The 12,938-nt window shown below is 43.0% G+C and overlaps 1 protein-coding gene across 3 annotated transcripts in view; it reads left to right on the plus strand.

The window, feature by feature from the left end:
- Positions 1 to 12,938, plus strand: part of hmgcll1 (3-hydroxymethyl-3-methylglutaryl-CoA lyase-like 1) — a 62,172-nt gene that overhangs the window by 11,793 nt on the left and 37,441 nt on the right. For all 3 annotated transcript variants that reach the window (XR_009328685.1, XR_009328684.1, XM_059023967.1), the window contains exons 4-5: positions 1,861 to 1,956; positions 9,291 to 9,439. Coding sequence is in view for 1 of the 3 variants with exons in the window: in XM_059023967.1 (XP_058879950.1) it covers positions 1,861 to 1,956; positions 9,291 to 9,439 (245 nt within the window). In the remaining 2 variants the exon portion in view is untranslated. The remainder of the gene's footprint in view (positions 1 to 1,860; positions 1,957 to 9,290; positions 9,440 to 12,938) is intronic.

Raw genomic sequence — 12,938 nt, forward strand, 5'->3', positions numbered from 1 at the left:
TTGATTGATGGGTCCCTTTGTTTAATATGGTATAATTCTTTGCCAAACTATTCAGCGTGCAACAGATAAGATAGACAATGTGTGCCATAAAAGCAAAAGGACTCAAGTATCCTTTTAAGGCTGTGCTCCCTTCTACTGTAGGCCGCAATTGCATTCTTATATTGTTCAAATTTATCTTCTGGTTTCATTATTTCAATAGGCTTGTTCTTAACATTAATGACACTATGTAACACAATTTTTGTTCCTGGGTAGTAAGTGTTATTTCCTAATTGCTTATGCCTCAAAAGTATAGAAAATGGCTATTATTCCCCACAAACTTTGCTTTTGTGACCAGGACAGTGATATTTTGAAATTTACCTATTTACAATGAGAAAACGGGCGAATTTGTGTCTTTTCGTTCACATAAAGTCAGAAAAAAACAACATATGAATCCAAATTAACATGTATTTATACTAAAGTAATAGAAAAATGACTACAAAAGATTTAGAAGTGAGTAGTTTTTCGAGATTTACGATTATACTGTAAATCACTTTCACGAATCAGCCCCCAAATGTAGTCTCCCATCATGTTCTCGTTATATTGTCCTTGGTAGCGGCGTTCAAAGTCCAGTATATCCTGGTGGAAGCACTCGCCTTGCTCCTCAGAGTACGCTCCCATGTTCTCCTTGAATTTATCAAGATGAGCATCAAGGATATGGACTTTGAGGGACATCCTACAGCCCATTGTGCCGTAGTTCTTCACCAGAGTCTCAACCAGCTCCACATAGTTTTTGGCCTTGTGATTGCCCAGGAAGCCCCGAACCACTGCGACAAAGCTGTTCCAAGCCGCTTTCTCCTTACTAGTGAGCTTCTTGGGGAATTCATTGCACTCCAGGATCTTCTTTATCTGTGGTCCGACGAAGACACCGGCTTTGACCTTTGCCTCAGACAGCTTAGGGAAGAAGTCTTGAAGGTATTTGAAGGCTGCCGACTCCTTATCTAGAGCTCTGACAAATTGTTTCATAAGGCCCAATTTGATGTGCAGTGGTGGCATCAGCACCTTCCGGGGGTCCACCAGTGGCTCCCACTTGACGTTGTTCCTCCCCACAGAGAACTCAGTCCGCTGTGGCCAGTCCCGCCTGTGGTAGTGCGCCTTGGTGTCCCTGCTGTCCCAAAGGCAAAGATAGCAGGGAAACTTGGTAAAACCGCCTTGGAGACCCATCAGGAATGCCACCATTTTGAAGTCTCAAAATGCGTCTGCCGGATGCTTGCTGCCTCTTGATGCCATCTCAGAAAAATGCAGATATGTATCCGCAGCTGGAACTAAATTGAACTGGTGGGCTTAAGGTCCCCTGTATTTATACTACTATTTATATACTATTTATATTACTGGAAAGTTCTAGAAAGTTCTAGAAGTTACTCCAAGTTTACTCAGCACTGAATCTATCTGGAATGTTCTGGAAAATAGGTAAATTTCAAAATATCACTGTCCTGGTCACAAAAGCAAAGTTTGTGGGGAATAATAGCCATTTTCTATACTTTTGAGGCATAAGCAATTAGGAAATAACACTTACTACCCAGGAACAAACAAACAAAAAAAAAATTGTTACACGGTGTGATTTGATATACTTATTTTATTTAATTTGAGTTTCATCATGCAATCTAATTTTCAATTAAACAATGTACACATCATTACTACTAATCCACTTCATGTTTTACAGCCCGCTGAATTTTACAGTACTACTGAATTATTTTAAATAATACAAATACTGTAGGTAGTTATGAGGGTGTTCACATTTAAAATTAAAGACATATGGGGGGAAAAAAGAAATTAGGCATGCTGTAATCTGATATGCTTTACCTTTTTTTTTTTTTTTTAAAGATGGCGGATCACACAGAAGTGCTGCTGGGAATAAAGAGGCATCCTCACATTCAGTACCCTGTTCTTACACCCAACATGCAGGGTTTTCAGGCCGCAGTAAGTACAATTGTTCCTCTGTTAATAGCGACACAAAGTGGAAGAACCTGCCAAAATCAAGGTTTTGGGAGTACTCTGTGACATGTATGCTATAGAATGGAACTGTGGAACTAGGCTATGTATGATCTGAAACATTTAATAAATGTGCTCTGAGCGTCTACTCACAATTCGTGTCTGGACTCTCTATACTGCCTTTTGTCCAGGATCAACATCAAACCAGCATGACCATAGTTAAACTTTCTCATATAAGATTTTCACTAAGTTTCTGTGCATCGTATTTCTATATCTCATAAGCTCTGAGATGTTATATTTATATATATTGTAATGAAGCCATCCCTTATTTCTTGGGATTATCAAGGTGGGAGTTCTCACCAACAATGTTATCACCGGTAAATAATAAATACACCACGGATAAATGAAAACGCGGTTGCTTATGTTTTTTTGTTATGATCACAAAACAAAACAAAGAAAACAAAACTAACTCTTCCCAGAGTCCTAACTTAAACAGAATATCGTCCCTGACTAAACAGGGACAGGCTAAGCCTGTTTACCCCAATCCAAAACACTGTTTCTTTTAAACTCACGCTTTTTTGTTTTCTTGCTCTCTCCTCAAACGCTCTCCAAACCCCCCATCACAGAACAACTGAACTGTGGTGTTTTTTATGACATGCCCTAATCAGTTGCAGCTGATCAGCAATTACCCATTATGACCAATTTACTAATAAATTATACAATTTAGGAAGCCTTTACCAACATGGCCTCTCGATACCTTCAGCTTTACCAAGATGGTAAAGGGTCCTGAAGCCTGCATATTCCGGTTAGGAACGTACACTCCATCACATACCCTCCCCTTCTGCACGATCCTGTGGGGTCGGGCATACAAATCTGTGGTCGGTTGTGGAAACTTTGAGAAATAATCAGCATTTATGTGCTCTTTCCCTTCTCTATGCTTTAAGTTAAAACAATATGGCTGTAAAGCCAAAAACCACCTTGTTATTAGTGCGTTTGTGTCTTTCTGCCTATACATCCATTGTAAGGGAGCATGGTCTGTTACCAAGGTGAACTTCCTTCCCCATCGTTAATACCTTAGAGCCTCTACTGCCCATTTTATGGCCAGACACTCCTTTTCTGTAGTCGCATAGTTTTTTTTTTTTTTTTTCTCTGGATCTGTCTGGAAGACAAAGGGTTTAACAAAATCTGGGCTTACTAACACAAGATCTGAGCATATGGCTGCTTTCAAATCAATAAAAGCTTTTTCAGCCTCATCTGACCACTTTGCCATATTAGGGGCTGACACTCTAGTCAGTTCCATCAGCGGGACCGCTGTTGTTGCAAAGCCTTTAACAAATCTTCGATAAATAACCTTTGGCAAACCCTTGTTTTTTGTTAACTGGTCTTTCGCAAGATTCAATACCTTTACCTTATTTGTCTGAGGTTTTATCAAACCCGCCCCAATGAAAAATCCAAATACTGCGTGTCCTGTACAGCTAATGCACATTTCTTTGTGTTTGCTGTTAACCCCACCTTCCTGAGGGAGTCTAAGACAGCCTCGACTTTTTGTACATGGGAGTGCCAATCTACACTAAATATGACTACATCATCCAAGTATGTTGCGCTACATTGGCTATGGGGTCAGAGTATGTAGTTCATTAGTCTTTGAAATGTGGCTGGTGCGCCATGTAACCGAAAAGGGTAAAACTGTAAACCAACACAAACCTTCTTGTGTTACAAATGCCGTTTTTTCTTTAGAGGCTGCCAACAATGGGACCTGCCAGTACCCTTTAGTTAAATCGAGTGTGGTTATGAATTTAGCTTATCCCAATTTCTCCAACAATTCATCAACCCGCAGCAGAGAGTATACATCAAATTTCGAAATTTCATTTACTTGTCTAAAGTCAATGCAGAATCTCACAGTTCCGTCAGGTTTCAGTACCATCACCACACGGCTGCACCTGTGACTATTAGACTCTTTGATCATCCCCAACTTGAACATTTGCCTGACTTCGTCTGCCATATCTGTTCTTTTAGATTGTGGGACCCGGTATGGTTTCCATGGTATGGTTTTTACACCTCCAGGAGTCATAATTCTGTGTTCTATTACACCTGTTCTCCCTGGTAGGTCTGAGAAGACATCCCCGTTCCTATCCACCAGGGATTTTATTACATCTCTCCATAAACCTGTCAGTTTGTTTTTAATAGACTGATGTATTAAATTTTTTTAAATTTTCTATAACTAGCACCCTGATTACGTTAGACATGAAAGTGGTTCCCTGGTCAGTAAGGATTTACTTTGGGATCCTGTGACAAGCTGGCCTGTGCGGTGACATCAGACCCAGAAGAACAGACAATACTGCGATTTAATTGAACGCACTGCTTGTGTAGTTTAATGATACACAAAATAAAACAGTTGAACAAAACAAAAAACTCAAAATAAACAGCACAATGGCCAAACAAACAAGTACCGTGCTGGTGCTTTTTCAATTGTTTTCTTTTATAATATATTTCTCCTCTCTCTCACACATACCTTCTCACTGTACACCCAACGCCGTGTGAAACAATCATTCTTTTATACAGCTGTGCCGAGACTCGATTGCTAATCAATCATTCAATTGAATCTTGGCACAGATTGCATGTGAACTAATTGTGCACTTCCAGTGCCCCCATACAAATGCCTGTACTTAAATCCCCCAGATACCACTTGTTGTTCAAGCAACTCTTCTCCAGTAATTTCGACTACTCGGTACAGGTTATTTTTAATGATAAAGTGAGATATAATTACAGCTTCCCGTGTTCTCCCATAATCCCTGTTATTAATGACTTGGTTAAAAGCATATTGCAAATTCCCATCATTAAGTTGTTCTTTTTTTTTTAAATGTAGGGGAGACACTGGTAACCTGTCCCACTCACTATCCCGGGTGCATTCTAAGTCGGGGAGGGATTCTAAATCCTCACTGTGGGGGGGGGATACACTTTTTCCTGTACACTTCCCTCCTGGAAGCCTCTGGGGTTTAACCTGTGACCTCCATTTCTGACTACGAGTCTTCCTCATTTTACGTGGATCTCCCACTATCTCCTCTTCAAAACGAAATTCCTCTGACAATACCTCGCCTTTGGCACTAGAGAGTCCTGACTGACTTTCCCTGGAAATTAATATCTCACTGGCTTGCAGTAATTCATTAAAACATCTACAGTCCCTTCCCATAATTACGGGGTATGGTAACCTAGGCAACACCCCAACCTTATCCAAAAATACAGACGTATCTGATATTACGTGCTTTCCCAGTAAATCAGCAGACACTAAACTTTGCCCACATCCCAGATCTAACAGGGCTACAGTACTCTTCCCCTCTACCTCTATGGGAATTACATAGTCCACCCTGTTGGACTCTGAGGTAAACCGATTCAGTATGGTTACCAAGTGACTCCATGAATTCAAGTCTTAGGACAGTTTTGTGCTATATGCCCTTTGTTAAGCTGTACATCATCAGCATTATTACTATGGGTTGCTGTAAGAGGAGCAGGTAATGTCCAATGCCATAAGCTGCCACTCCACCAGAGAAATTAGTTCATCACCATTTTTAGGGTCACACTGGACCACCCATTTTCTTAACTTTGGAGGCAAGTTCCACAAAAAAATATCCATCACCAGTAATTCAACTATACATGTCAGTCCATTGGTCTCTGGTAGTAGCCACCTCCTGGCCAAGTGTATGAGGTCAAACACCTGTGACCTGGAAGTTTTCCCTCCCTCGTAGCTCCATGCATGGAATCTTTGTGCCCATACTGCCGAAGTGAAGCCAGCTCACCCAGAATCTGTTTTCCGCAACGTAGTCGGTGGCTGCAGCGGGCTTGAGATCGGAGTAAGCCGTCTGCATTTCCTCCATTAAAATGGGTGCCAGAATGCCTGCCCATTGTACTAGTGGCCAGGATTCCCTTTTGGCTATTCTGTCAAAGGACTGTAGGTATGCCTCGATGTCGGGGGTCATTTTCTGTAAGAAATGTCTCACCCGTATGAACTGTTGGCCCTCTCCTGCAGAGCTGAGCCTTTCAAAGAGGCTTCGCCACTCGTGGCATTCTGCCTATTCCATCAGTGCTCTGGTTAGTCTCCTGCTGGACAGTGATTGCTTGCTGCTGGTAAGTAGTGGATTGCAACAGTGATTTTACTATTTCATCCATGGTTTGTCAGTGGTTAAATAACACCCCACTTCTGCACTTCTGGTACCACATGTAATAAAGCCGTATCTTATTCCTTGGGATTTTCAAGGTGGCAGATCTCACCAACAATGTTATCACCGGTAAAGTAAATCCAGTACACCGTGGATAAATGAAAAAGTTGTTGCGTGTGCTTATTTGTTATGAACACAAAACAAAACAAACAAAACAAACTCTCCCAGAGTCCTAACTTAAAACAGAATATTGTCCCTGACTTAACGGGTACAGGCTAAGCTTGTTTACCCCAATCCAAAACACTGTTTCTTTTAAACTCACACTTTTTTGTTCTCTTGTTCTCTCCTCACAAATGCTCTCTCTCCAAACCCCCATCACAGAACAACTGAACTGTGGTGTTTTTTTTAATGAAATGCCCTGATCATAAGAAAAACATAAGAACGTTTACAAACGAAAGGAGGCCATTCGGCCCATCTTGCTCGTTTGGTTGTTGGTAGCTTATTGATCCCAGAATCTCATCAAGCAGCTTCTTGAAGGATCCCAGGGTATCAGCTTCAACAACATTAAACAGTCACAGCTGATCTGCATTTACCCATTCCGACCAATTTACCAATAAATTATACAATTTAGGAGGTCTTTACCAACATTGCCTCCTGATACCTTTAGCTTTACCAAGATGGAGTGTACCTCTCCTAACCCCTGGGCCCTAAAACCTGCATACACACACACACACACACACACACACACACACACACACACACACATTATCTATCTATCTATCTATACATATATATATATTACATACATACACACACATATACATGATTATGATTATTTATTTCTTAGCAGACGCCCTTATCCAGGGCGACTTTCAATTGTTACAAGATATCACATTTTTACATACAATTACCCATTTATACAGTTGGGTTTTTACTGGAGCAATCTAGGAAAGTACCTTGCTCAAGGGTACAGCAGCAGTGCCCCCCACCTGGGATTGAATCCAAGACCCTCCGGTCAAGAGTGCAGAGCCCTAATCACCACCACTACTCCACACTGCTGCCCTATTTGACAAAACATATTCAGCAAGTATTTTTCAATGTCTGTTTATATTTTACCTTGACTTTTGTGTTACTATCAATTTTACAATCAGCATATGTACACCAGATTATAAATTACATATAGAAATCAGCCAATCACAGAGCAGCTTGGATGGTGAAAACTTAAACTCAGAGGCTGAAGATAGCTGGCTGAAGAGATCTTCTTGTAGGGGGTTTAGTTGTTTTGTTTTTTATTCAATTGGAATTTTACCTAGTCCTGTACAATTAAATAATAATAAAAAAACTTGCTTACTATCTATGAGAAGATTTAGTTTTGGTTTCTCTTACAGAGGAATTACAAACAAAGCAGGTAAATTACAGTGAGAAAAAAATAATAACCGAGTAGGATATATTTTAGTTTTAACAGAAATAAAAGAGATATTCACAGGTAATATTTTTCGTTAAGAAAAACAACTGCATCACACTCAACTACCGTTCTCTCTCCTCTTCTTGTCCCGCCCCATAGCAACCAATACACACTCCTGATTCGCTAGTACAGTACTCCCCTGACCTCCCAACTCCCACCTAATAGACTCTCGTTAACTGTCAGTAAATGTACTGTATTCAAGCCCTAAAAACACAAAAGAGTATAGTGCTGCAGATCGGAGCCTCTCACGGCGTCGCTTCTAAAATGTCTTAAATCATTTAATAAAATATTGCAGCGTTTGTAAAGCATAGTATTATTAATAAAGGCCGCCCTCGTATAATGGCCGCCCTCGTTTAAGGGCCACAGTCATTCTGATCAATTTAAAATAAACGCAGCGGCGCCAAATTGAAGTAATACAGTAATTATTTCACAGCCAAACCCTGTAAATTAAACTGATTTTACTGTTATTATTATTACAGTATACCTTTTATTTATATCATGGTCTGGTCTTACTAGTAGTAACGCCCTTAGTGCTTTTAATCTGTGATCATTGAAACACATTTCAATGTGTTTGTTTGTGAAATAAAAGGTATACTGTACTAACAATACCACAATAATAATATTAATAATAATAATAATAATAATAATAATAATAATAATAATAATAAAATCATTTTAATTTACGGTTATCGCTGTGAAACAACTAAATGGGCTCTTAAATCCCATTTAGTTTAAAAGCGGAATAAAGAACATGAAAACGAGGGTGCAACATTTTAATAAGCGAATGGTCTTTATTAATGTTAATGCAATTACGAATAGTAATTGTAATGTTTGTCCAGCTTATTTTTTTTATTATAACTTTATTATAACATTATAAAAGATGTATTTAATAAAATGTTGCACCCTTGTTTGTCCGTTTTCTACATTCTGCACACAGCAACCACGCAGCAACCCCCACCCACCTATTTATAAACTGTAGGTGTATCGAAATCACCTGCAGTTTATAAATTATTAATTGTGAACAAAATGTATTTGAAATTAAAACCCGTGCCTGCTGCACTTTCAAATGAAGGCGGGCTGGGCGATAGAATCGCTGAGCTACGATAGGTCTGAAGCTATGAATTAGTCAGATTTACCAGGGGGTTGGTCAGATTAAAAGTGGGTAGTTGAATGAGTCAGTCACCCTGGAAGTGGGCCCACCAAGCCATTTACCGCAGACTTTTTACAATCGCCAGGAAGACAAAAAAAAAATTCCAATCAGGTCTTGGCGCCTCCTTAATAACCTCTCCGGGGCGCAACCCACAGTTTGAAAACCTCTGGTATAGGAGTATAGCTTTATCCTTTTGGAAACCAGTAAGTGGTTATGTTATTGTTCATTTTAGAAGTTAAATTGACTTTACAAAATAGTATGCACCACATAACACTCTTTCATGTAGTACAGTTTTACTCTTTTTCAGAAACAAGCATAGCTACAGATACAGAAGTAATGCTTACATGCCAGCTGGGCTGCAGACGATGTTTGCATGCCAAGCAACTGGTTTAGCAAGCTGTTATCCCCCTCAAGACATGACTTAAGTAGCCTCATTATTTTTTGGTGGTGGCTACCTATTGTTTGTTCTGACCACAGCATGTAATCATGTAATGCCTAATGAAGTGATAATGAACTTCTGTATAGTTGTGTTACCTGATTTTAATTTTGTTAGGTGGCAGCTGGTGCTACAGAAGTCGCAGTGTTTGGGACTGCCTCTGAATCTTTTAGCCGAAAGAATATCAACTGCTCCATTGAAGAAAGCCTGCAAAGATTTGAGGAAGTCATCAAATCTGCGAAAGCGGTCAATATCCCAGTCCGTGGGTTTGTATCATTTCTACATAATGTCAATTTAACCTGTTATGAATTGTTAATCCTTTATGTCTTTAAAGATCTTCAAAAGTTTAAGCAAAAGAGTAGCATTTCACACAGCCTTTTCTTGTAAATGTTTACTTTTATGCCGTGAGCTTTTTTTAATTCAAGCCAACTGTGTAAAACATCTGTGGCAGATGGACGCAGAGCCAAACAAAAGTGAACTGAACTGTAAACAATGTGGCTTACGCACTACTGCCACACAGAGACTGAGGAAAATCAACTTATGTTGCATCTTGAATCTTAACGGTTTGTGTCAGGTTTGAGTGAATGTTGTTTGAAAGCAAGTCAAACTTTTTTTTCAGCATGAAATATTCAAATCTAATCCAAAGTAAATATAAATGTAACTGGGTTTTTTGCAACAGATTTAAGAAGTGAGCAATGGATTTATTGTGGGTTTTGTTAAGTTACCACCCAGGTTGCTTAGCTGTTTCGGATGTTGTCATTGACACTGGACTGAGGAAATGAAGCAAGATAAATCAGTTTGAATATCTCTTTAATCACTGTCCATTGTAAGACCTTTATGCTTTACTCATCTCTTTGGTGGAGTGGGTGTTCAAACACTATTGTGTGAGGAAACTGTTGAGTTTTAAAATAGGTTTGACTAGTGCTTGAACTTTTTGGTGTATATTTAAGAGCACCCAAAATAATGCAATAAAACAGGTTTTTGAGCTGACTTGTTCTGCAGGAAAACATCACGAAACCTGTTATTGTGCAACATGTGGTCACCTAATAAGATAACTTTCAATGTATTCCTTATTTATAATAAGCTGCATTAAACAATGCCTGTCTGAGTAGATATAAGTATGTGTTTGGGGTGAGACGTTCTGTGGCAGGAGTAAACATTACAAAATCTTACAACCTGCCTTTTCAGCACAGTTCTCCAAAAATGACCCAAGGTGCTTGTGGCAATGTGCCCCGTCCCTGTGTGCATTTGTGTGTATGCGTGCGTGTGTAAATGTTGGTGTATAGATTGGTACACGGGATATAAACGGGTCTGTGTTTCACGTGTATTTAAAAAGTGTAGATTTGTATTTAGGCACGAGGAGAGCACAAATCACTTCACGTGCTGGTTAAATGTAATATGTGAGCACGGGGTTGCACAGAATTAATTCACGTGCTGGGATTCAAGTGAATAATTAATTAGTAATTGAATCCCAGCACAATAGTATATGTAGACGCACATTTCTTGCACTCAGGGTTGGGTGTTCGGAAGAGGAGAACGGGTGAGAGAGAGAGGAGAGTTAAAATCATTAGAATAATTATAAGTGTTTTGTACTCACCGTGTTTGTTTGTCTCCGTGCACCGTTTGTTAAGTGTTTAGTCGTTTTGTCTGTCTGTTTATTTTGGCGTCAAGTGCCGTGTCCTGTTTTGTATTCCATTGTTCAAACCTTTTATTTGTTATTAAACGCTGAGTGCAGCCATTGCACTCAGCTCATCATCAACCACCATCTCTGTGTATTCCTTTTCTGGTCTGACGCCACCCACTCTGGCCGTCTTTGTGACACGTGGTGTCATCGTGGGATAATAGCGCCTCCAAGCGTCAGACCAGGAGAGGGGGTTTTGTGAAAAAAAAAAAAAAAAAATAGTAAAGCGAGGATGGGAAGAAAGAGCTGCAGGAAGCAGCAGAAGCAGCAGCAGCAACAACAACAGCTGCAGCCCTCATCCTGCATGCCGGGCTGGGAGGAGGACAGCCACAACGGGGCAGTAGCCACCCCTCTACCCCCACTGCCACCGGGTTCCCCACCGTCCCGGGAAATATGGGACTGGCTGGTGCACCCCGAGGGGAACTTCGCCAGTGACCTCCCCATGGTTATTCACGCACTGCAGATGCGAGATGGGAAACGATGGGAGGACTGGGAGCAACAGCACAACCCGGCATCCGTTCGTGACCTCGCCATTGTGGTGCTGGGTTACCTAGCTGCAGACATGGGAGGGATGCCTTCCAGTGAGCAAGAGGGAGAGGAGCAGTCGCTGCCCTCTCCAGTACCTGAGCGGGAGGAGCCTGAGCGTCCACAGCCCGAGTGGGAGGAGCCTGAGCGTCCACAGCCCGAGTGGGAGGAGCCTGAGCGTCCACAGCCCGAGTGGGAGGAGCCTGAGCGTCCACAGCCCGAGTGGGAGGAGCCTGAGCGTCCACAGCCTGAGTGGGAGGAGCCTGAGCGTCCTACGCCTGAGTGGGAGGAACCCGAACGTCCTACGCCTGAGTGGGGGGAACCCGAGTGTCCACAGCCCAAAAGGGAGGAGTCGGGGCGTCCACAGCCCAAAAGGGAGGAGGTCGAGGATGATGGCTGGGAGGTTTTTTTAAAGAACCTCGCAGCAGAGTTATGCCCTGGCTGTGGGGCTTATGGGCACACGTTAGCCATATGCCCCACCCAGTATGAAGAGGAGGAACCAGCGCCCAGACGGGGGGACCGCGAGCGTCCAGCGCCCAGACGGGGGGACCGCGAGCGTCCAGCGCCCAGACGGGGGGACCGCGGGAATCCGAAGCCTGAGAGGCAGCTGTTCCCACCTTCACCAGCAGAGCAAGAATGCCTGCTGGTTTCCCCATCACAACCAGCAGAGGTAGAATGCCTGCTGGTTTCCCCAGCACAACCAGCAGAGGAAGAATGCCTGCTGGTTTCCCCAGCCCAACCAGCAGAGGAAGAATGCCTGCTGGTTTCCCCAGCACAACCAGCAGAGGAAGAATGCCTGCTGGTTTCCCCAGCACAACCAGCAGAGGAAGAATGCCTGCTGGTTTCCCCAGCACAACCAGCAGAGGAAGAATGCCTGCTGGTTTCCCCAGCACAACCAGCAGAGGAAGAATGCCTGCTGGTTTCCCCTTCAGAGGCAGAGCAGCACCAGTCTGCTGCAAGAGAGGCAGAGCAGCACCAGTCCCCTGAAAAAGGGGGAGACTACACGCTGCTCCCACCTCAGTCGCCAGGAGACTACACGCTGCTCCCACCTCAGTCGCCAGGAGACTACACGCTGCTCCCACCTTCACCGGCAGGAGCAGAGGAGCTGGAGCTGCCTCTGCCTCCGCCACCGCCCGGAGCAGAGGAGCAGGAGCTGCCTCTGCTGCCCGTACCTCCGCAGGGAGTACGGTGGCCGGAGCCCCAGAAAGGGGAGCTGCCGGCCACGAAGGGGGAGGAGGTCTGGAGACCACCAACCCCAGCAGCAGTTTCGCTGCCGGAGATCGTGGGGGAGGTCCGGAGACCTGCTCCCACTGCAGCTTCTTCGCTGCCGGCAGTACTGTGGTCGGAGCCCCACCAAAGGGAGCTACCGGCTACAAAGAAGGGGGACGAGGTCTGGAGACCACTTTCCCCAGCAGCAGTTTCGCTGCAGGAGTTCTTGTGGCCGGAGCCCCACAGGAGGGAGCTGCCGGCTACGAAGAAGGGGGAGGTCGGGGGACCACCTGCCCCCGCAGCTTTTTCGCTGCAGGACGGGACCAACAGGCTGTCAGCCGTGCCACTAC

The sequence above is a fragment of the Acipenser ruthenus genome, chromosome 5 (genome assembly GCF_902713425.1).
Source record: "Acipenser ruthenus chromosome 5, fAciRut3.2 maternal haplotype, whole genome shotgun sequence".
Classification (NCBI taxonomy): Eukaryota; Metazoa; Chordata; class Actinopteri; order Acipenseriformes; family Acipenseridae; genus Acipenser; species Acipenser ruthenus.